Below are 23,387 nucleotides of genomic sequence, written 5' to 3' on the forward strand. Positions count from 1 at the left end.
TCACCAGTGCTTTCTTTCTTTCTCAGGATGTACCAAACTGTAGATTTTGCCACTCCTAATATTGTAGCAATTTCTCGGATGGGCTTTTTTCTGTTTTCGCAGCTTAAGGATGGCTTGTTTCACTTGCATGGAGAGCTCCTTTGACCGCATGTTTTCTTCACAGCAAAATCTTTCAAATGCAAGCATCACACCTCAAATCAACTCCAGGCCTTTTATCTGCTTAATTGAGAATGACATAACGAAGGAATTTCCCACACCTGCCTATGAAATAGCCTTTGAGTCAATTGTCCAATTACTTTTCGTCCCTTTAAAAACAGGGTGGCACATGTTAAGGAGCTGAAACTCCTAAGCCCTTCATCCAATTTTAATGTGGATACCCTCAAATGAAAGCTGAAAGTCTGGACTTTGTCAATGTCCATTATATAACTATAACTTGAATATGTTTCAGTAAACAGGTAAAAAAAAAAACCAAAATTTGTGTCAGTGTCCAAATATATATGGACCTAACTGTACATTGAAGACATAGCAGAAAAATTACATAGCCAGGCTATGCACATGCCACATCAGTACTGAGTATTATAGAGAACAGATAATCTAGGGCTCAAGCAACTAAATCCTTCAGTGAAGACCTATAAGAAATCCAAGAGTGGGCAAATGAATGGAATGTCCTCTTTGGAGCTGCAAAATGCAAAAGCATTACAGTCACCCACCTGCAGGATGCTGCAGACTTACACCCTCAACTGAGTTTTATGGATAATATACTCTCAGAGCACTCATAGGAGGTAGAACTACTGGGAATCACCATTTGCAAGCACCCGAACTGGAACAACAACAACAAAAATAATAAAAAAATAATAAAAGGCTTTAGATACCAGCAAGTGGCTTGGTCCATTGAGAAAGGTTATCTCCCTATCTAAAATCAACTCAAAGAACTATAATTTACAAGAGCATGGTTAGATCACATATGGAATATGCTTCCACTTTATGGATGTCAGCGTGTGAAACCAAACTAGCTAGGCTCAATTCAATAAAAAAAAAAAAGGAGCCTTAAAAATAATCAACTTCCCTCCAGCTGCCCTAAATAAGGCATGGATCCAGCCCCTGGACCAGTGAAGAAATGTTGGAGCCTTGACCCTTCTATACAGAAGACACCACAGAGAAGCACCTTCCCTGCTGAATCCCTGAGTCCTGAAACACAAAGAGGTGTGGGGAGTTACATGTCAGTCAAGCTCTCAACACAAGGAAACTCTGGAGACCCCTGACTCTCATACAGTTGTCCATCAAAGAACATTCCTACTAACCACGGTAAACCTGGGGAACAAACTTCTTCCAGAAAAAAAAGTGTCACCATTACCGGCAGAAATTCAAAAGTGAAGTCAACACCTTCCTCGGTGCACACTGCCAATGTCCTGTCCATCATTGACAGTCCTGCTGCGAAGCTGAGAAAGGACTGATATGAAGAGAAAAAAACAGAGATACTAGGTTCTGTGAGCTCCTTGTTGCTTTACCAATTCTTTTTTTTTTTCTTTTGTGCCTTTGAAGGCATCATTGCTTTTCAAACATACCTTGCTGCACTGATTTTATTGTAATAAGACAAAATGGTTGACGGAGCATGTCTATTACCCTGCGCTAATAGTGTGTTGTGATTTGGTCAACGTGCGTTACCTTCATTGCAAGTTGGCAACGCTCGTTAGGGCACACTTTCTTTTTTTGGCAGAAAGCATGTGCTGGGCACTTGGAAAGTTCTGGAAAATTATGAGAAGGGTGGATATAAATTTGGGTGTGGCACTGGTATTTGAGGGATATTCTAATTGTTTGAGATGCACTAGTATAAAAAAAAATTAGAATTTGATGCTTGTAACACACTCAAAGTTGGGACAGGCAAAATAAGACTGAAAAGTTTATAGAATATTGAAATAACACCATATTGGTAACAGGTGTCATGATTGGGTATAAAAGGAGCATGCAACAAAGGCTCAGTCTTTGCAAAGCAAAGATGAGTCGTGGCTCACCCTTTTGTGCCAAAATTCATGACAGAATTGTTCCATTCAAAAAGAACATTTCTCACTACAAACTTGAGATGGGTGAGTTGCATGTGTGGCATGGGTGAGTTGCATGTGTGTGACGGTACCATTGATGCAGAGGCGTATACAATGGAGCACTGTTATAATAATACAGATTGCTATTACACAAAAACCGTTGCAACACTGTCAGCTCATGGTTTCCAAAATTTTAATTTAACTTTATGCAGCTGTATTCGAGAATGCAACAGTCTCAGGCTCTAAAGAAGAGTTACTTGAAAATGCGCTAAGATGGTTTGAATGTAATGATACTTTTGCGGCAAAGTTCATGCATCTACGAAACGTGCTTAATTTTGTCCAACTGCAGGCCCACACGAGATTTCAACAAACAAAAGTTACAGACTTTTTCAGTAAAACAAAGGACTAAAATGTGCTGTTATGCCCTATGCCTGAACTGTGCTTTTTGCATGATAATCATTGTTCTATTCTTTGAACACTTCTCATTTACTTATTACATGCAGTTAATTATTACACAATTGCCCATATTTTTCTCACTGCTCTTGTAATTTTATAATGACTTTAATTAACTCGGCAGTGCTACTACGCTGTATAGAATTATGCTTACAATTGTTCAGAGCAGGCCAAAACTTGCATTTTATTTTTAATACCTTGCAATGCACATACATTTATTTAAATAACATACATAAGCACCCATTGCTCTAATCTGGGACAGGCGCATGTACTGTAATCAGTCTTTGAGGTGCATGCTGCTCAGAGCACAGAAGCGCGCAAGTGAGAATTCAAAGTGTGCAGGCATGGATGCATGCGGATGTGATGGGCAGCAAAATAGTTATTACATGTTATTTGTTACATTGACAGTCAACGATTTAAAAAAATAGTTATCAGCATGGTAAAAATTATCATAGTTCTTGCACTTTCTTTGATATCTTCAGGTGACTGGTTTATCTAAAAAATAAAGCTCATACAATGTTTTCTAGTCAAGCCAAGCCAGATTTTCCAGACCGTTATAACACGGCTTCACTCATAACACGGTTGGATTCTTTGGATCCCAACTACCGTGTTAGAACAGCGCTGCACTGTATTGGGATTTTAGAGAGACACATGCTGCCATCAAGGTGAAGTCTCTTCCTGGGAAGTCCATGCTTATTTCAGCAGGACAATGCCAGGCCTCATTCTGCATGGGCTACAATAGCATGGCTTCATAGATGCAGTGTGTGTGCGCGCGTGTGTGCGCGCGTGCGTGCGCTTGAATGGCCTTCTGCCAGTCCAGATCTGTCTCCTATTGAGAATGTATGGCGCATCATGAAGAGGAGAATCAGACAATGGTGACCACGGACTGTTGAGCAGCTGAAGTCTTGTATTAAGCAAGAATTGACGAAAATTCCAATTGCAAAACTGAAAAGAAATCTTTGTCACATGCACACTCAAGCACAGGGAAATTCATCCTCTGCATTTTAACCCATCTGAAGCAGTGATCACACACATGCGCGCACACACATACCCAGAGCAGTGGGTACTACAGCGCCCAGGGAGCAGTTGGGGGTTACTGTAGGTGCCTTGCTCAAGGGCACTTCAGCCCAAGACCACCCCATGTTAACCTAACCTGCATGTCTTTGAACTGTGGGGGAAACCAGAGCACCCGGAGGAAACCCACGCAGACACGGGGAGAACATGCAAACTCCACACAGAAAGGCCACTGGGCTCAAACCCAGAGCCTCCTTGCTGTGAGGCAACAGTGCTAACCACTACACCACTCTGCCTGCAACAATTAGTAGCCTCAGATCCCATATGATTAAAAAGTGTTGTTAAAAGAAAAGGTGATGTAATACAATGATAATAATGCCTTTGTCCCAACATTTTTGAGTGTGTTACAGGCATCAAATTCTAGCTTCGTTTATATTTACAAAATACAATTGAGTTGGTCAGTAAAACTATTGAAAATCTTTTCTTTGTACTTTTGTCAGTTAAATAAAGGTTCACGTAATTTAACAAATCACAGATTTTTGTTTTTATTGCTTTTTGGAAAATATCCCAACTTTTCTGGAAATGTGGTTTGTATATTTACAAAGCTGAAACTTAATTCTCTAGAAATGAGGTTAACCCACTCTCATGGTGGGCTAAATATATGCTGTATTCAGAGTTATCAACTTTATTTTTCCATATTGAGAGTAACCTTACATATGTGCCCAAGTTAATTTTTTGGGTGCCACAAATGCCCAAATTACCCAATTACATGCATGTTTTTCATGTCTTTGAGGTGGTTTAATTGTTCTTGAGTATAGGTGACTAAGACAGGGGTTTTCACTAGTGCGAACTCCACTGTCTAAAGCAAGAACTTGCTTTTAATTGTTAAGTTCAGATCAGAATTACTGGTAACACAACTCTATTTTAGGCGAACTCCAATTCTTGTGTAGCTTCTGAGCAGTGTTTTTAGTCTGTAGTTATATGAGGTCAGAATACTCATGTACACAATTTTTGGTGTTAAATCTGCACTATGCATACATAACTAAACTCTGAACGCAACCCTATAACATTTTTTGTTGGAATATATGCTTTTAATACATGCTTGGTTTGTGTGAACATTTGCAAATTTGCTAGTTTTAGATTGTGGAAATAACATTTTAAGCAATAGTTCAACCTTTTAAAGCTCCTCATATTTTCATTTTGTTGTCAGCATTATAATGTAATGGAACTCAAATATTTTCTAATAGATACCTCCCAATTTACCCTGTTCTGTCACATTGCAACCTGGACCCGAAGATACTGGGAAGGTATACTTTTTGTATCATAAACAAAAATAATTGGGATTCCAACAGGTTGTGTTGTGGAACAATAAAACATTTTCTTCTGTTTTTCTCACATCTGAAAAGGCATGTGGGGTTGACTTTGAAGTGAAGGCTTTCTGTGCTGAAAATGTTGAAGAGAAAATTCACAAAAGGTAGAACGCTTTTTTTGTGCACTCCATTTTCAAAAAATTAAACATGAATAAGTTTTGCTGGGCAATAGTTTGGTAAATAAGTGACACTAAAATATATGCCCATCAAGGTTATCGTGATATGCAATCAAGAGGAAGTGGCTTTCAGTAGTCCTTTAACTGCAATGGCTGCTATTATTATTATTATATAGCATTTAAAGTTTGGATCAAATTCATCTGACCAATCATGAATTACAGCTATTTGAATAGACCAGCTCTGTCTCCTTATATAGATTATAAATATCAACATGGTTTTGATAATTATTCATGGTAACACTCTTCTGAATAGTTTGACACCAAACTTGTGAAAAACCTAAGACTCATTTGTAAAAGTTGATTTCTTCAGAGGCCCCTGGTGACATTGGTGGGAAAAATGTTGGTGCGTGACCTACAAGTTTGTAATGTGTGGCCACAAGATCAATAACTTGTGGCCACAGGTTAATAATGCGTGGTCACAAGATCAATAACTCATGGCTATGAAATAGTAAACCAAAATTTGATGAGGAAATGGTCTGCTAAAAAAGCCTTTGTGTAGCTTGTACAAACCCACTACTCAATTACGGGACAGAAATGTTGATTTGGTTTGCCTAAAATGAAGAAAATCAGTTTGGAGGAGCAGATTCCTCTTGCTCTTTGATCTCATATTGAAAGATGTTCCATGCAATAATAAAGTTGTGCCTTATTAACTCATGCCTACAACTTAATTATCTCATTCACATTACCTTAAGTCGTGACCACAAGTTATTGATCTTGTGGCCATGGATTACTAATTTGTGGCCATACAATAACATTTTCCTCACCAATGCCACCATTAATGTCTCCATAAGTTTCACATATTATGCAAATTATCACTAATTTGAGTGGGCGGAGCTAAAGGCTCCTAAAGGCAATTTTGTATGGTTTAAGCCATTGTTTCTCAGTCCTCCTCCTGGAACCTCCCTATCCTGCATATCTTGTATCTATCCTTGCTCCAAACCAAACACACATGATTGAAGTTAGTGTGATTTAATGTGCTGTTGATTAAATCAGGTGTGTTTAGCTAAACAAAAGTGTCACTGATGAGTTCAGTCAGGTCGGTAGAGCAGGGAAAGATGGAAAACATTTAGAGCATGGGAGGCAGGAGCAGGATTGAGAACCAGTGGTTTAAGCACAAAAGAATCAAGCTAAAGAAATTTAATGTACAGACATGAATAGCATCCCCCAGAGGCCAATTTGAGTGAGACTGCATCAGACAATATTGGTTCCTCTTTCCAAACTCTACCATTAAACTTTCATGATGATAGCTCAATGGTAATCTTGTGAAATGCCTGCTAAAACCTGACTGGCCAATGGCAGCCATGTTTTATTGTAATTAAATAGGTCAGCAAAAATCCACTTGCATATTAGCACATACAGTACACTCACAACACTTTAATAGGAACACCTGTAAACCTACTATGGCAGCGGGGGTATGGTCGAGTGCCAGTTTGTGATTGGAGGATGAGGCAAGGGAAGGTGAATGGCTAAACAATCACACCTGTGTCTGATTTAATGTTGTGCGTGTCTTCCAGTGACAGCCTAAGGCTAATAAGGAGGGAGAAAGCAGAGAGGATGAGAGCTTCTTGAGGAGCATAGTTTGTGTGTGTGTGAGTGAATGTAGTGAGCTGAAAAGCTGAAAAAAAAAAGTAATGAAAATGTATCCCAACTGTCCCAGTGCTTTGGTGTCCCACCCTACTACAGAAAGTGCTACACTGGTGCCAAAACCTGGGATTCTGAAACGAACTGCCAAAATGGAGGTGCCCTTGCCCTTTAAGGAGCTCATCCCTGCCCTCACCACCACTCAACAGACCCAGCACCAGGGATTGGTCACTTTGTGCAATGAGCAGGAGCAGTATTTCGAAGCATTGCTGCAGGCCCAGCAGGAGGATCGCCAGATGTTCTGGAACCTGCTCATGTCTGCGGATACCCCAGCCAGTTTCTACAGGCTTCCCCCACATCACACTGATGAAAATGGGGCATCATGATGACCCAGAAGCTTTCCTCGCACTCTTTGAGCAAACTGTGGAGGCGTGGGGGTGACCAGATGGGCAGCACACCTACAGTCTCTCCTGACTGGAAAAGCCCAGCTCGCCACCTAGCAACTACCTCCGGACAACAGGCTGGAGTACATGGGCTTAAAGTGAGCCATCCTGCAATGTATTGGCCACACCCCTGATCAACATCGTCAGTACTTCTGCATGCTGACTCTGGAGGAGGTTGGCCGGCTGTCTATTTGCATTCAGCCAGCAGCTCCTGGGATGTCTGCCAGCAGTGGCTGAGGGCAGAAGATTGTGATGCCGAGGTCATCATTGATGGAACGGTTCATTAATAAGCTGCTAGAAGGAACAACAGAATGGGTCCAGTGCTACCATCTGGCATCGATGAATACAGCGATCACTCTGGCTAAGGACCATCTGGTGGTGGTTCTGGTGGTCTTGCTCTCCTTCTCTCTCTACTTCTTCCTCCTGTCCTCCTCCTGTCCCTGCACCACAGAAGTGGTGGTTGACTCCCTTGCAGCCAACACACAGAGCCTGTGGTCCCCCCTACCCTCCTCCCCTTGTGTTTCTATGTCTCCTCCCCCTCAGGTGAGTGATCCCTGAGCCACCAGTGCAGAGGTGAGGCCTGGCCAGTGTCCGGGCACTGTGGGGAGCCTGGGCACTTCCAGGACCAGTGCCGTGTGATGGAGGTAGGGGTGCAGTGGTTCAGGTCCCTGAAGTGCCAGAGATCACCCCGATCAAGCTGGAGTGTACCACATACCAGTGAGTATCCCAGGGGGTATCTATCATGCCTTGGTGGATTCCGGCTGTAATCAGACCTCCATCCACCAAAGCTCGGTGCAAGGTGAGGCATTGGGTACTGTGTGTGTGTGTGTGTGTGTGTGTGTGTGCGCGCACACGCGCGTGCACAGGGATTTTCATGAATACCTGCTGATGTCTGTCCGAATCCAATTTCCAGGAACAAATCGTAGTGTGGAGGCAGTGGTTAGTCTATGCCTCACCCATACTTTTCAGTAATTAAGTATAGATTATATTGGGTGACGCAGGACACTCAGACCAGTGAAAACGTGACACAGTTGATGGTCCCAAAGAGCTGTAGGGAACTTGTATTCCATCTGCCTCATTATAACCCTATGGCAGGAGACCTAGGGCAGGATAATAATAATAATACATCTGTTTTGTATAGCGTTTTTCATGGTACTCAAAGACCCTTTACAGGAAGTTCAAACACACACACACACACACACACACACACACAGAGATACAGACAACAAATAAATAGTAGACAAAGAAAGAAAAAAATAAAGAAATATAATTAAAAAAATAGTGCTGTCAAGCGATTAAAATATTTAATTGCGATTAATGTCGCGACTGTCATAGTTAACTCGCGATTAATCGCAATTTAATCGCACATTTTTGTCACATGAAAAACCATTGTAATTCTCTTATCAGCATAAAAAAGTGAATGGGCTTGCTCACCGTTCGAACTACGGGGGTACTCGGGGGATCCGAGATCCCCTGAAACAGACATGAGATCCCTTGAAAACATGATTTGGGAAATGTTGGGGGGTCTCTAAAATATTGGCAAAATGATGTTTATTGACATAGTAATCATGTGTAACGGGAAGCATTTGCATATCCGAAGTGAGCGCACGATGGAGATCTGCGCTCTGAGACAAGCGCAAGCACCCCCCCCCCCGAAAATATCGGCATAGTTCAAACACTGGTTGTACCAATGTTTTTTTTTATTACAGAGCATAACACGTCTTGTCACAGCCACTGCAAAGTTGGGCTGGAGCCGCCGATGGGAAAACGAAACCTACCGTAAGCCGAGCACCGTGGCTCTTCGGGGGAGGGCAGAGGACTCTGGCTGTGCGGGGCGTGGCATCATGTCACAGAGTGTTAATCTCGCGATAAAAAAAATTATCGCCGTTAAAATTGAGTCAAGTTAACGCGTTAATAACGCGACATTTTTGACAGCACTAAAAAATAAATAAATAAATAAAAGATAAAAAGTAAAAAGTCCACCAAGTAGGGGTCAGGATGTAATTCCCGTGGTGTAGCAGCCACAGTCCCACCAAAAGGTGCACGAAACAAGTCCCACATCTCCAGCCGTGACGCCGTCAGCAACATCGCTCAAACACCATGCCATGGATCCACAAAGCGAGCAGAGAAGCTCCGCCGAGCAGAGCGCTGCTGTGTCCCAAACCGCCTGCACAGCCGCCGCGACACCACCGAGTAACATCGCTCGGAACATCACACCAAGCGTTAAAGCGCAGAGCACTGGACAACCATGAAGTAAAATGAGCAATGAGCTCAATGCAGTCCACAGCTGGGAGCGCAGGCATCGCCCACGGCGAACCAAGGCCTGGAGGGAACAGACGCCCAAAACTAGGTCCGGAGCTACACCACAACCGGTGGAGAAAACACTCAAACAAACATCAAACTACACAAACACACAGAAAAAAAATAGAAAAATAAATAAAATAAAAAAAAAAAGCTCCAGTGAGAAGCGGCAGCCAGAACGCGCACGACGTACTCTCAACCGGAAACGGAAATCTGACCCATCTTATGGCCCACTTTTACTTGCCAGGGGTTCATGGGGATGCCTGTAGGTGGTTTTGCAAATGCCAGCTGGTGAATCCAGCAGCCACCCTGAAAATGCCATTGCTCCCTCTTCCCTGAATAGAGACCCTCTTCAAACGAATTGGGCTGGATCTCATCAGGCCATTAGATTGGTCTGCATGGGGCATTGCTTTATTTTAGTCCTAGTGGACTATGTAATGTGATACCTGGAAGCAGTACCACTGCATAATATTTCTGCATGTAAGGAGAATGTAATGTAACAGACACTTTTTTAAAAACGATCTCCTGAGTTGTCAGGATTTCTTTTGGAATCCCGACTGATCAGGGCACTATGGTTATATCATGCGCCTTTCGTGAACTCTACAAGTTACTGGGGGTTAAATCAATCCACACAAGCCTTTATTACCCATAGACAGACACCTTGGTCAAGCAATTTAACCAAACCCTTAAAAACATAATTTGTAAGTTTGTGCATGAAGACACATGTAACTGAGATAAATGGCTCAAGCCCCTGTTATTGGTAGTATGAGCGGTCCCACAAGCTTCCACGGGGTTTTCTCATTTGAATTTTTGTATGGATGTAAGCCTTGTGGCATCCTAGACATCATACAAAAAAATTAGGAGGAGGACCTTTTACTAATAAAAATGAAATTCAGTACGTTCTCGACCTGCATGCAAAACTCCACACAGTCAGTCACCCAACTTAGGAGAACTTGTGGCAGATGCAAGAATGTCAGTCCCAGCTGTACAACAGAGATGCATGCCAGTGAGAATTCACACTGGGAGATAAAATGCTCATGGTATTGCCCCTGTTGAGCTCGAAATTGCTCAAATGGCAAGGGCCCTTTGAGATCACATAGTGAATTGGGGACGTCAACTATGAAGTGAAATGAACTGATGGGGTGGGGTGCTGCAGATATACCACCTCAATCTGCTGAAACTATGGAATGAGGGCATCCCTGTGGCATTGTTGACAGTACTTCTGGAGAGGGAGGAGCTGGGTCCGGAGGTAAAAATTGAACGTAGCTGCTCAACCCACCCCGGTCCCCTGTGGAGACCAACTCACAGAGGTTTCCAAGTTGCAAGCCAAATTTTCTGATGTGTTCTTGCCTCTTCTTGGTTGCAGCCACCTCATAGAACACCAAATCAAGATGCTCCCAGTGGTGGTGGTGTGTAGCTGCCCATACTGCTTACCTGAACACAAGAAAACTGTAGTTAGGACAAACTCAAGGCCATGCTCGAAAAGAGAATAATTGAATGAGGAGTTGCACAGTGACTGGAGTAACCTGGTGGTCGTGGTCCCCAAGACCAACAGGCCAGTCTGGTTCTATGTGGACTGCAGAAAGGTCAATGCAGTGTCTAAATTTGATGTGTACCCAATGCCTCACACTGACGAGTTGCTCAATTGGTTAGGTTGGATTATTTTGGGCCCTGGTGACATTTCAACATGTCATGGACAAAATCCTTTGCCCACACACTGTCTATGCCATGGCCTATTTTGACATTATATATAGCAATGATTGGCTGAGGCACGTAAAAGTCTTCAGAACTGCTCTGGAGTTGTTCAGGTGCATGGGGCTCATGGCTTACCCAAAGAAGTGTGTGATTAGGCGGGTGGAAGTATGATATCTTGGCTTCCACTTGGGTCATGCACAGGTGTGTCCCTAAATTAACAAGACCGCAGCAATTGTGACCTGCCTGTGGCCCAAGATGAAAAAGGGGTGAGCCAGCCTGCTGACTGATCTTAGTAAAAAGGGAGTGCCAGATCCAGTCCAATGGACGGAGCTGTGCCAACAGGCTTTCACCCACGTAAAAACTGCACTGTGTGGCAGCCCACTGTTGCACTCCCATGACTTCTCTCCCCTTTGTTGTGCAGACTGACTCATCAGACAAAAGGCTGGGGTTGTTTTGTCTGAGATGTTGGAGCTGGAGGTGCGCCTGGTGCTATACATTAGTTGCAAGCTCTTGGTGCAAGAGATGAAGTACAGCACCATTGAAAAGGAGTGTCTGGCTATCAAGTGGGCAGTCCTCACCCACTGGTACTACCTGCTGAGGTGCCCTTTCACCCTCTGCTTGGACTACAGTGGTGCTTGAAAGTTTGTGAACCCTTTAGAATTTTCTATATTTCTGCATAAATATGACCTAAAACATCATCAGATTGTCACACAAGTCCTAAAAGTAGATAAAGAGAAACCAGTTAAACAAATGAGACAAAAATATTATACTTGGTCATTCATTTATTGAGGAAAATTATCCAATATTACATATCTGTGAGTGGCAAAAGTATGTGAACCTTTGTTTTCAGTATCTGGTGTGACCCCCTTGTGCAGCAATAACTGCAACTAAACGTTTCCGGTAACTGTTGATCAGTCCTGCACACCGGCTTGGAGGAATTTTAGCCCATTCCTCCATACAGAACAGCTTCAACTCTGGGATGTCAGTGGGTTTCCTCACATGAACTGCTTGCTTCAGGTCCTTCCACAACATTTTGATTGGATTAAGGTCAGGACTTTGACTTGGCCATTCCAAAACATTAACTTTATTCTTCTTTAACCATTCTTTGGTAGAACGACTTGTGTACTTAGGGTCGTTGTCTTGCTGCATGACCCACCTTCTCTTGAGATTCAGTTCATGGACAGATGTCCTGACATTTTCCTTTAGAATTCGCTGGTATAATTTAGAATTCATTGTTCCATCAATAACGGCAAGCCGTCCTGGCCCAGACGCAGCAAAACAGGCCCAAACCATGATATTACCACCACCGTGTTTCACAGATGGGATAAGGTTCTTATGCTTGAATGCAGTGTTTTCCTTTCTCCAAACATAACACTTCTCATTTAAACCAAAAAGTTCTATTTTGGTCTCATCCGTCCACAAAACATTTTTCCAATAGCCTTCTGGCTTGTCCACATGATGTTTAGCAAACTGCAGATGAGCAGCAATGTTCTTTTTGGAGAGCAGTGGCTTTCTCCTTGCAACCCTGCCATGCACACCATTGTTGTTCAGTGTTCTCCTGATGGTGGACTCATGAACATTAACATTAGCCAATGTGAGAAGAGACTTCAGTTGCTTAGAAGTTACCCTGGGGTCCTTTGTGACCTCGCTGACTATTACACGCCTTGCTCTTGGAGTGATCTTTGTTGGTTGACCACTCCTGGGGAGGGTAACAATAGTCTTGAATTTCCTCCATTTGTACACAATTTGTCTGACTGTGGATTGGTGGAGTCAAAACTTTTTAGAGATGGTTTTGTAACCTTTTCCAGCCTGATGAGCATCAACAATGCTTTTTCTGAGGTCCTCAGAAATCTCCTTTGTTCCTGCCATGATACACTTCCACAAACATGTGTTGTGAAGATCAGACTTTGATAGATCCCTGTTCTTTAAATAAAACAGGGTGCCCACTCACACCTGATTGTCATCCCATTGATTGAAAACACCGGACTCTAATTTCACCTTCAAATTAACTGCTAATCCTAGAGGTTCACATACTTTTGCCACTCACAGATATGTAATATTGGATCATTTTCCTCAATAAATAAATGACCAAGTATGATATTTTTGTCTCATTTGTTTAACTGGGTTCTCTTTATCTACTTTTAGGACTTGTGTGAAAATCTGATGTTGTTTTAGGTCATATTTATGCAGAAATATCGAAAATTCTAAAGGGTTCACAAACTTTCAAGCACCACTGTATGCGCCGCTCCAGTGGCTTCACCACATGAAGGATGCCAATGCACAGATCACCCATTAGTATCTAGCTCTGCAGCCCTTTAAGTTTAGGATGGTCCACAGGCCAGGGTACAGATGGTGGTGGCAGACTATCTTTCCTGTCGGCGGGGGAAGTTGGCTACAGGCCGGACAGTTCCCCCGGCCTGAGTCAGGCAGTGGGGGTATGTGGCAGCAGGGGTGCAGTCAAGTGACAATTTGTCAATGGAGGGCAAGGCCAAGGAAGGTGAGTGGCAAAATGATCACACCTGTATCTGATTAATGTTGTGCATGTGTGTCTTCCAGTAACAGCTGAAAGCTAATAAGGAGGGAGAAAGCAGAGAGCTTTGTGCAGAACGGAGTCTGTGTATGTGTGTGAGTGTAGTGATCTGAAATGCTGGAAAAAAAGCAATGAAAAAGTATCCTGCCTGTCCCAATGCTTCAGTGTTCCACCCTACTAGAGAAAGTGCTACACCTTGCAGTTATCTAATCAGCCAGTCATGTGTCAGCAGTACAATGCATAAAATCATGCCGATGTGTCCCAGCAGCTTTGGTTAATGTTAATATCAAAATAAGGAAAAAGTGATCTTGGTGATTTTGACTGTGGCATGATTGCTGGTGCCTGATGGGTTGTTGTGTGTTTCTATAACTGCTAATCTCCTGCTATTTTCACGTACAACAGTCTTGAGAGTTTACTCAGAATGGTGCAATAGAGAAAAAACATCAACTGAGTGGCAGTTCTGTTGTCAGGAACACTTTGTTAATGAGAGTGGTCAACAGATACACAGTGCCCACACTATGGCAAGACTGATTTGAACTGATAGAAAGGCTACAGTAACTCAGATAACCATTCTATATAATTGTGGTGAACAGAAAAGCATCTCGGAATGCACAACGTGTTCAACCTTGAAGTGATGGGCTATAACAGCAGATCACCACATAGGATTCCACTTCTGTCAGCCAAGAACAGAAAACTGAAGTTGCAGTGGGCACAAGCTCATCAAAAAAACTGGACAGCTGAAGACAGGAAAAACATATCCTTTCATTTACCAGTCTTCTCATGGCTGGCTTCCTGCAAGATAACGCACCATGTCACAAAACAAAAGTCGTCTCAAACTGGTTTTATGAATATGATGATTGTTCTTCAGTGGGCTTCCCAGTCACTGGATATGAATCAAATAGAACACCTTTGGGATGTGGTGGAATGGGAGCTTCAACATGTATGGACATGGCAACATGGATCAGAATCGCAAAGGAATGCTTCCAACATCTTGCGCAATTAATGCCATGAAGAATTGAGGCTGTTTTGAGAGCAAAGGGAGGCCCTACCCAGTATTACTATTGTGTTCCTAATAAAGTGTCAGTGAGTGTAGATACAACATACCAAATTTCAGCTCAGTTAAACTTATGGTTCCCAAGAAAGAGTTATCTGAGCTTAGCTCCACCCCTTTTGTATAACCACACCCCATACTTTGCATATGGCCTCAGAATCTTGTCTTGTATAGTCATTTAAAGTTCTATGTGAATCCACACAAGCAATCATGAGTTACAGCTATTTGAGTAAATTAGGCTTTGCCTCGTTAGAACTGATTGACAATTGATTGACAACTGGCAGCCATGTTGTTTATAAATGTAAACTGGTTTTTAATAATTATTGAGGTTTATGCTTGGGTAAGTAGTTTGACACCAAATTTGTGAAGTTAATGCCAAAAATTCTAAGACTAGTTAAAAAAAGTAAGTTTTGCATATTATGCAAATTTGGGGGGGAAAAAATCCTGGCAGAAATTAGATCAAATTGACTTAAGCCAAGGAATAAAAAGAGAATTTTTGAGTGTTGACATGTTTCTTATTATATGATCCAAAATATAAATGCTTGTGCTATAGTGCCACCATTAGTCCAATTGCAGCCATCTCGCTTGCCTCGGTAGGGGCATGGAGTGCCACCTGTTGACCAAGTTTCATGTCCATATGACTTATAACTTGCTCTGCATGATTTGTTCAGTGGAGGAGGATGATGATGATGATGATGATGATAATAATAATAATCCTTAAATTTGAAATGGAAAAAAAAAATCTAATTTAGCCATGAAAAGCCATGTTTTCCAGTTTCTGGGTAAAATGATGAGAGAGAGAGAGAGAGAGAGAGAGAGAGAGAGAGAGAGATATGCGTGTGAGGGACTGACCATGTTTATTGTTTATAATAAACTTACATACATAAGTGATAACAGGAACTAACAAGTTTTGTTCCATAGCATTAAATCGAACTAAAACTGTGTTAAAATGCACAAAGTGTCAGTCATTAATAAATTCACCATTGTAATCACTGGCAAATCACTATGGTACAAGTGAAATAACACGCTCCACACCATGCACTTGCATGGAAATAATCCCCTTCGGGGTGATATTCCACTTTTCATCAGGCCTCATCATATCATCATGGATTTTATTATTCTCGTACAACCACACTGTCATGTGCTATGGTGCATTCAATCTCACCATGTTTTAAGCCAAGCCACAAAGAAAATATTTGTTATATTCAGTTCCTTATACTGAAACCATGGTGTTATGTAACTAGAAATTTATTGCCATTGTTTTGCTTCTGTAAACAGGATTATATACTAAATACTCTTTCTTGGCATAGGAACTCAGTACGCCTAATCATCAGAAAAGTACAGTATGCTCCAGAGAAGCCAGGTCCACAACCTATGGCAGAGACAACAAGACAGTTTCTCATGTCAGATAAACCCTTACACCTCGAGGCCTCGCTGGACAAAGAGGTCAGCAATTTCCTTAAGCAGCAAGTCAAACAGTATTCTTAAAGCTGTAGCTGAATCTGAGACACATAAGGTTTACTCTTGCTTTTCAAATGAATGCAGTTTTAATTTTGCAGTGTTTTTACATCTAAGCAGTTTAAAATAAAAAATGCCATAAACCAGCATGTTGTTCTCCCTGGACAAATAAGAAACATTGTTCCAAAGTAAGCAGAGATGTGCAGAAAAGAAACTCTTATGGCAGTAGTTTCCAACCTACTACTAAATCTCCTCGGTACTGAAGAATTTTAATGTTTTCTCTCTTGTGATACACCACGTCCATGACAAATTTTTATGTCCTTGTTATGTTACACAAGGTGATAAGGTGGTTACACCAGGGAAATCAGAAATCTAGAAGGAACTATTCTCTTACAGGACTCTTGGACCAAAAAAAAAAAAAGCAGTGTGCCAGGAAGTGGATTTGAGTTAAATAGTATATAAACTCCATCTACTGGTTGAAGTAGTGTGCTACAAAATACTACAGGTACAGCCCCATTTTCAAAAAAGTTGGGGCGCTGTGTAAAATATAAATAAAAACAGAATGTGATGATTCACAAATCATGGAAACCCTACAGTACCAGTCAAAAGTTTGGACACACCTACTCATTCATAGGTTTTTCTGTATTTTGACTATTTTCTACATTGTAGAACAACAAGACATCTAAATTATGAAATGATGCATGGAACATACAGATGGAATTGGTAAACAAAAAAAAGTGTTCAGAAATCAATATATATTTGTTTCATATTTTAGATTCTTCGAAATAGCTACCATTTACCTTGATGACAGCTCTGCACACTATTGGCATTATTTTAACCAGCTTCATGAGGTAATCATCTGGAATTCGTTTTAATTAACAGGTGTGCCTCGACAAAAGTTAATTGGTGGAATTTATTGCCTTCTTAATGCATTTGAGACCATCAAACAGTCAATAAAAAAAACAACAGTAAATAGCCCTATTCAACAACTATAGTAAGGCAAGGCAAGTTTATTTATATAGCACATTTCATACACAGTGGCAGTTCAATGTGCTTTACAGAAGTAAAAGCAAAACAGTAAACAATAGAAAATAAAATTACATAAAATAAATGCGGAAGAAAATTAATAAGAATTAAACAATAGTAGAAATAAAAGAATAAAATGAGATAAAAGTTCAATTTAAAAAAATATATAGTAATCCATATTATGTCAAGAACTAAGTAAAGAGAAATGATAGTCCATCATTACTAGAAGACATGAAGTGTCTTTTAATTAATAAAAATAAATAAAAAACATTGAATTAGAATGTGTGTCCAGACTTTTGACTGGTAATGTATATTTTTGTGAAAGTAGTACCAACCTCATTTCCAGCAAAGTTGGGATATTTTCCAAAATGCATTAAAACCAAAATCTGTGATTTTATTAATTCATCTGAACCTTTATTTAACTGACAAAAGTACAAAGAAAAGATTTTCAATAATTTTAGTGACGAACTTAATTGTTTTTTTGTAAATATAAACAAAGTTAGGATTTGATTCCTGCAACACAAAAAAAGAAAAAAAATGGGGACAGAGACTGTATTACCAGTGGTGAGACTGTGAAATTTTTTATTGTTTGAAAAATATATGCTCATTTTGAATTTGATGCCAGCAACGTTTCAAGAAAAGGGACAGTACTACGGAGCCATACACTTGTAATACATGCAGAATGCCGTTTAGCAATTTCTTGATGAAATAAGCATGACCTTCCCTGAAAAAGATGATGTCTGGATGGCAGCATATGTTGCCCCAAAACCTGTTTAAATATTAACCCCATTTCCGGAAAAGTTGGGATATTTTCCAAAATGCAATAAAAACAGAAATCTGTGAATTGTTAATTCACATGAACCTTTATTTAACTGACAAAAGTACAAAGAAAAGATTTTCAATAGTCTTACTGACCAACTCAATTGTATTTTTTAAATATAAACAAAGTTAGAATTTGATGCCTTTAACACACACAAAGTTGGGACAAAGACATTATTACCATTGTATTACATCACCTTTCCTTTTAATAATACTTTTTAATCATATGGGAACTGAGGATACTAATTGCTGCAGTTTTGCAATTGGAGCTCAAAAGTCCGTGGTCGCCATTGTCTGATTCTCCTCTTCATGATGTGCCATATATTCTCAATAGGAGACAGATCTGGACTGGCAGCAGGCCAGACAAGCGTGCACACACTGCATCTATGAAGCCATGCTGTTGTAGTCCATGCAGAATGAGGTCTGGCATTGTCCTGCTGAAATAAGCATGGACTTCCCAGGAAGAGACGTTGCCTTGATCTAATATGTCTCTAAAATCCCAATATATGCCCCAATATACCAGTGGTACCTATATGCACATGCAACTCACCTGCGCCTTGGGCAATGATGCACTCCCATACAATCACAGACGCTGGCTTTTGCACCTTTTTCTGATAGCAAACTGGATGGTCATGTTTACCTTTGGCACTGAGAACTCAATGTCCAGTTTTCCTGAAAACAGGCTGAAATCTGGACTCATCTGACCACAGCACACATTTTCACTGTCTTTCAGTCCATCTGAGAAGAGTTCGGGCCCAGAAAAATCAGTGGCATTTCTGCATAGAATTGATGAATGGCTTTCTTCTGTGTAATACAGTTTCAGGTTGCATTTCTGGATGTAGCGGTGGAGTGTGTTAAGTGACAGTGGTTTTCCATGGTAGCTGTAGTGGTTTCCCAGCCATAATGTATGTACATGTATCTCACTATGGCAAAGCTAATTAAAAAAATAAATAAATAAAAAATTTCAAGCTACTCCTGAACCCATGTGGCTTACATATTCATCACATTAGTATTGATGGTTTCTCAGGCAGTGCCGCCTAAGGGCTCGAAGGTTATGCACATTCAGCAGTGGTTTCCGACCTTGCCGTTTACGCACAGAGATCTCAGATTTCCCTGAATCTTTTCACAATATTACGTACTGTAGATTTTGAAAGACCTAAAATCTTTTGTTGAGATGTTCTTTTTGAATTGACTAACAATTCTCTCATGAATTTTGGCACAAAGGAGTGAGCCATGACCCATCCTTGCTTGCAAAGTCTGAGCCTTTGGTGCATGCTCCTTTTATATCCAATCATGTTACCAATTAATCAGCTTTTTGTGGAATCTTCCAAAATGGTGTTACTTGAATAACCTATAAACTTTTCAGTCTTGTTTTACCTCTATCCCAACTTATTTTTTTGAGTGTGTTGCAGGCATCAAATTCTAACTTTGTTTATATTTACAAAATACTATTAAGTTGGTCAGTAAAACTATTGAAAAGTTTTTCTTTGTACTTTTGTCAGTTAAATAAAGGTTCACGTGAATTAACAAATCACATATTTTTGTTTTTATTGGATTTTGGAAAATATTCCAACTTTTCTGGAAATGGAGTTAGTAATTCAGCAATAATGGTGCCTTCCTAGATGTGCAATCTACCCATGCAATGTGCATTAATGCACCGCCATACCATCGCAGATGCTGGCTTTTGAACTGTGTGTGATGATAAGCCAGATGGTCCCTCACCTTTTTAGCCCAGAGGGTGCAGCATCCATAATTTCCAAAAAGAATTTACATTTTCAATTCACCAGACCACAGGACAGTTCTACAGTTTGCCTCAGTTCATTGTGAATGAGCTTGGGCTCCGAGAAGGCGGCGATATTTCTGGATATTGTTTTATGCATGGCTTCTTCTTTGCATTGTAGAATTTTAACTTGCATTTGTGGATGCAGTGACAAACTGTGTTTACAGACAGTGGTTTTTGGAAAGTGTTCCTAAGCCCATGTAGCAATTTCCACTACAGAATCATATCTGTTTTTAATGCAGTGCCACCTGACGGCCCGAAGATCACAAGCATCTAATATTGGTTTACAGCCTTGTCCCTTGTATTTCCGAGATTTCTTTGATTTGTCTGAATCTTTGAATGATGTTATGCACCACAGATGATGTGATCTCCAATTCTTTGCAATTTTACGTTGAGGAACATTATTCTTAAATTGTTGCACTATTTGCCCCCACAGTCTTTCTCTGGGATGCTATTTTTATACCACATCATATTACTGACCTTTTGCCAATTTACCTAATTAGTTGTGAGGTATTCCTTTTATATATATATATATATATATATATATATATATATATATATATATATAAAATTGGAAAAGTTGTGCAATCTTTTGTTGCCCCGTCTTAACTTTTTTAAAATGTGGTGTTGGCATGAAAATGAGCGTATATTAAAAATTTTTTTTCTCAGTTTCATTTGACATGTTGTCTTTGTACTATTTTCAATAAACTATAGGGTTTTCATGATTTCTGAATCATCACATTCTGTTTTCATATACATTTTACACAGTGTCCCAACTTTTTTGGAAATGGGGTTGCACAAAGATAGAACCCAAGTTAAATTTGCATTTTAGCTTCAGTTCCAATTACAGAGTAGCTTACATAATTGAGAGCCAGTTTATAATAGCTTTGTTTCAGTATATTGAAATTAAATAACTTGATCTTAAATGTTAAATGAACAGATATTACTTTAAAATTTAATTAAACTTTTAGTGTTTAACCATCTTATTTTTGCTTCTGTTTCTTCAGATCTACTATCATGGTGAACCAATTAGTGTAAATGTTCATGTCACAAACAACACAAACAAGACTGTGAAGAAAATGAAGATCTCAGGTTTTTATCAATACACCTTAGAATTGTATACAGACTATTCATTTGATTAAAAAAATATGTAATCTGTTTTTTTTTAAACCAATTCTAGTGCGTCAATATGCTGATATTTGTCTCTTCAACACTGCTCAGTATAAATGTCCAGTGGCAATGGAGGAATCAGAGTATGTATACAATACACGTATAATGAACAATACAATAATAGAGGTTTATAAAACCCCAAATCAGAAAAAGGTGGGATGTTCTGGAAAATGCAAATAAAAAAACAAACAAAAGAAAGCAGTGATTTTTAAATTTACTTGCAGACAGTATGAACCAAACATATTTTTCATGTTTTGTCTGCTCAACTTAATTTTGTTTGTTAATATATATCTATTCCTGAGTTTCAAGCCTGCAACACATTCCACAAAAAGTTGGAACGGGGCAATTTAGGGCTAGTAATGTAGTAAAAAAAAAATGAATGAATAAATAAATAAATGATTTGAAACAGCTGAAAGTCAACAGATGAATGTAATCATGATATGGTATGGTACAAAATCAGTATCCAGGAAAGGCCTAGTCTTTGAGGACAAAATATGGGCAGTGGCTCTCCAGTCTGTCAAAAAAATGCATGAGAAAATTATTGAAATGTTTAAAAATAGTGTTCCTCAAAGAAAGATATTAAGGGGATCACTAATGTGCATAAGATCATTAAATGATGTGCTACAAACAAAAGATGAAAAGGACCATCCAGACTGTTACCAGCAACAAGTCCAAAAGCTAGGGTCTTCATCATATGGATTTGTCAGTGCCCTTGGCAAAGTTAACTTACACTTCAGTCATGGCAGTATTAATGCAGAAAAGTACATTGAAACTTTGGTGCCATTTTGGAGATGCTCAGACCCAGTCATCTTTTCCAGGGATATTTCAACAAGACAATGCAAAACCACATTCTGCACACTCTACAACACAAGGTTGTGGAAAAAGAGGGTGCCTGTCCCCTCTGTTCCTAATAGAGAATGTGTGCCGAATTTTGAAAGGAAAACTATTTTAAAACAAGAATGATCCCATACTCTGTTGCACACCTTAAGACATGTTTGTAGGAAGAATTGCACAAAATAACACCTGAAATGCTTCATCACTTTGTCTTCAGTCCCAAAATATCTTTTAAGTGTTGTGAGAAGGAATGGCAGCATTATAAAGTAGTAAATGTTTTACAGTCCCAACTTTTTTTTAAAAATGTATTGCAAGAATCAAAATTGAAATAAGTGTTTATTTTTGAAAAAACAAAAATCCATGAGGTAAAACATCAAATAATATGCTGTTGGTATTGTTTTGAGTGCAGTACAGGTCAAAGATTATTTACAAATCATTGTTTTCAGTTTTAATTTCAACATAACGTCCCAACTTTTTCTGATTTGTATGTGTACACACACACACACACACACACACACACACACACACACACACACACACACACACACACGTGTGCATCTAAAAAAAAATTAGAATCATGAAAAAGTTCATTTTTCATAATTTAATTCAAAAAGATAAACTTTCATATATCCTATATTCATTACATGTGAAATATTTCAAGCCCATTTGTGGTTTAATTTTTTATGGCTTATAGCTCATGAAAATCAGAAATGCAGTATCTCAAATTATTTGAATATTTCCTAAGATCAAGCAAAAAAAGATTTACAATACAGAAATGTCCAACTTCTGAAAAGTATGTTCATTTATACTAGTGGAGCAGATAAGTGAGAAAATATTTCAAATGGTGATACAAGCACCAAAATTTGTACAGATATCCTTCAGGGGCCATATATTAAAAAAATTCCCACGGGCCAATCAAAATTCCAAAATGGCCTCCATTTTGGTACAAAATTGTATATTTTACCATAGAATTCCATTCACTTGGCTGACTTTGAGGAGTAAAGTATTGAGTTATTGGTTTTTGACTATGAGGAACCCTGAGCATCAGATCTTTTCTTCTTGGCCCGCTCCACCTTTGTGTTAAACAAATAGCGGCAACTCTGGTGGTGGTGTGCTTTGTTCCTTCTCAGTGTGTCTTCTATACCACCACCCTCATCCAATCTCGCTGGATCCATAACAATTGGTAATGCATTAATGGCGTGATAAAGAGGAACATTGGTTGCTATCATGGTGTAGCCATCTTGTTCACGTGGATAATGTGTTGGTGGCAATTTGAGATCTTCATGCTTCTCTTTTTGGCAAAGGCAACATTTGCTTCACTCTGTTTTCCATTTAGATTGCACTGGATCTGAACTTGCCATTTTGTTGGACTGTCAATATTGAAAGGCCGAGGGATCATCCTTTTACCACCTTTAACACAGTATGATAAGGTTCAGACATACAAATGGCCTACACCTAGCCCAATCGTTCATCCTGTGCCATTTAAGTCCCGTGCTATTTGTACACCATCCAGGCAACTGAAGCCCCATTACCCTTGGCTCGGCTCTCCCGCCCTGGCACGTCCTGTCCATTCAGGTGTAGCTATCTAACTACATCTAATGAATATGCTAGCTATATTATGTGGGGCTTATTAGATAGCATTTGGGA

The 23,387-nt window shown here is 39.9% G+C and overlaps 1 protein-coding gene across 1 annotated transcript in view; it reads left to right on the forward strand.

Moving 5' to 3' along the window:
- The window catches only part of arrb1 (arrestin, beta 1), a 73,052-nt gene that overhangs the window by 16,456 nt on the left and 33,209 nt on the right, over positions 1-23,387 (forward strand). Inside the window, exons 6-10 of the mRNA XM_060944098.1 lie at positions 4,754-4,813; positions 4,913-4,980; positions 15,964-16,099; positions 20,744-20,828; positions 20,917-20,989. Of these exons, the coding sequence (XP_060800081.1) occupies positions 4,754-4,813; positions 4,913-4,980; positions 15,964-16,099; positions 20,744-20,828; positions 20,917-20,989 (422 nt within the window). The remainder of the gene's footprint in view (positions 1-4,753; positions 4,814-4,912; positions 4,981-15,963; positions 16,100-20,743; positions 20,829-20,916; positions 20,990-23,387) is intronic.

Source organism: Neoarius graeffei, chromosome 17 (genome assembly GCF_027579695.1).
Source record: "Neoarius graeffei isolate fNeoGra1 chromosome 17, fNeoGra1.pri, whole genome shotgun sequence".
Classification (NCBI taxonomy): Eukaryota; Metazoa; Chordata; class Actinopteri; order Siluriformes; family Ariidae; genus Neoarius; species Neoarius graeffei.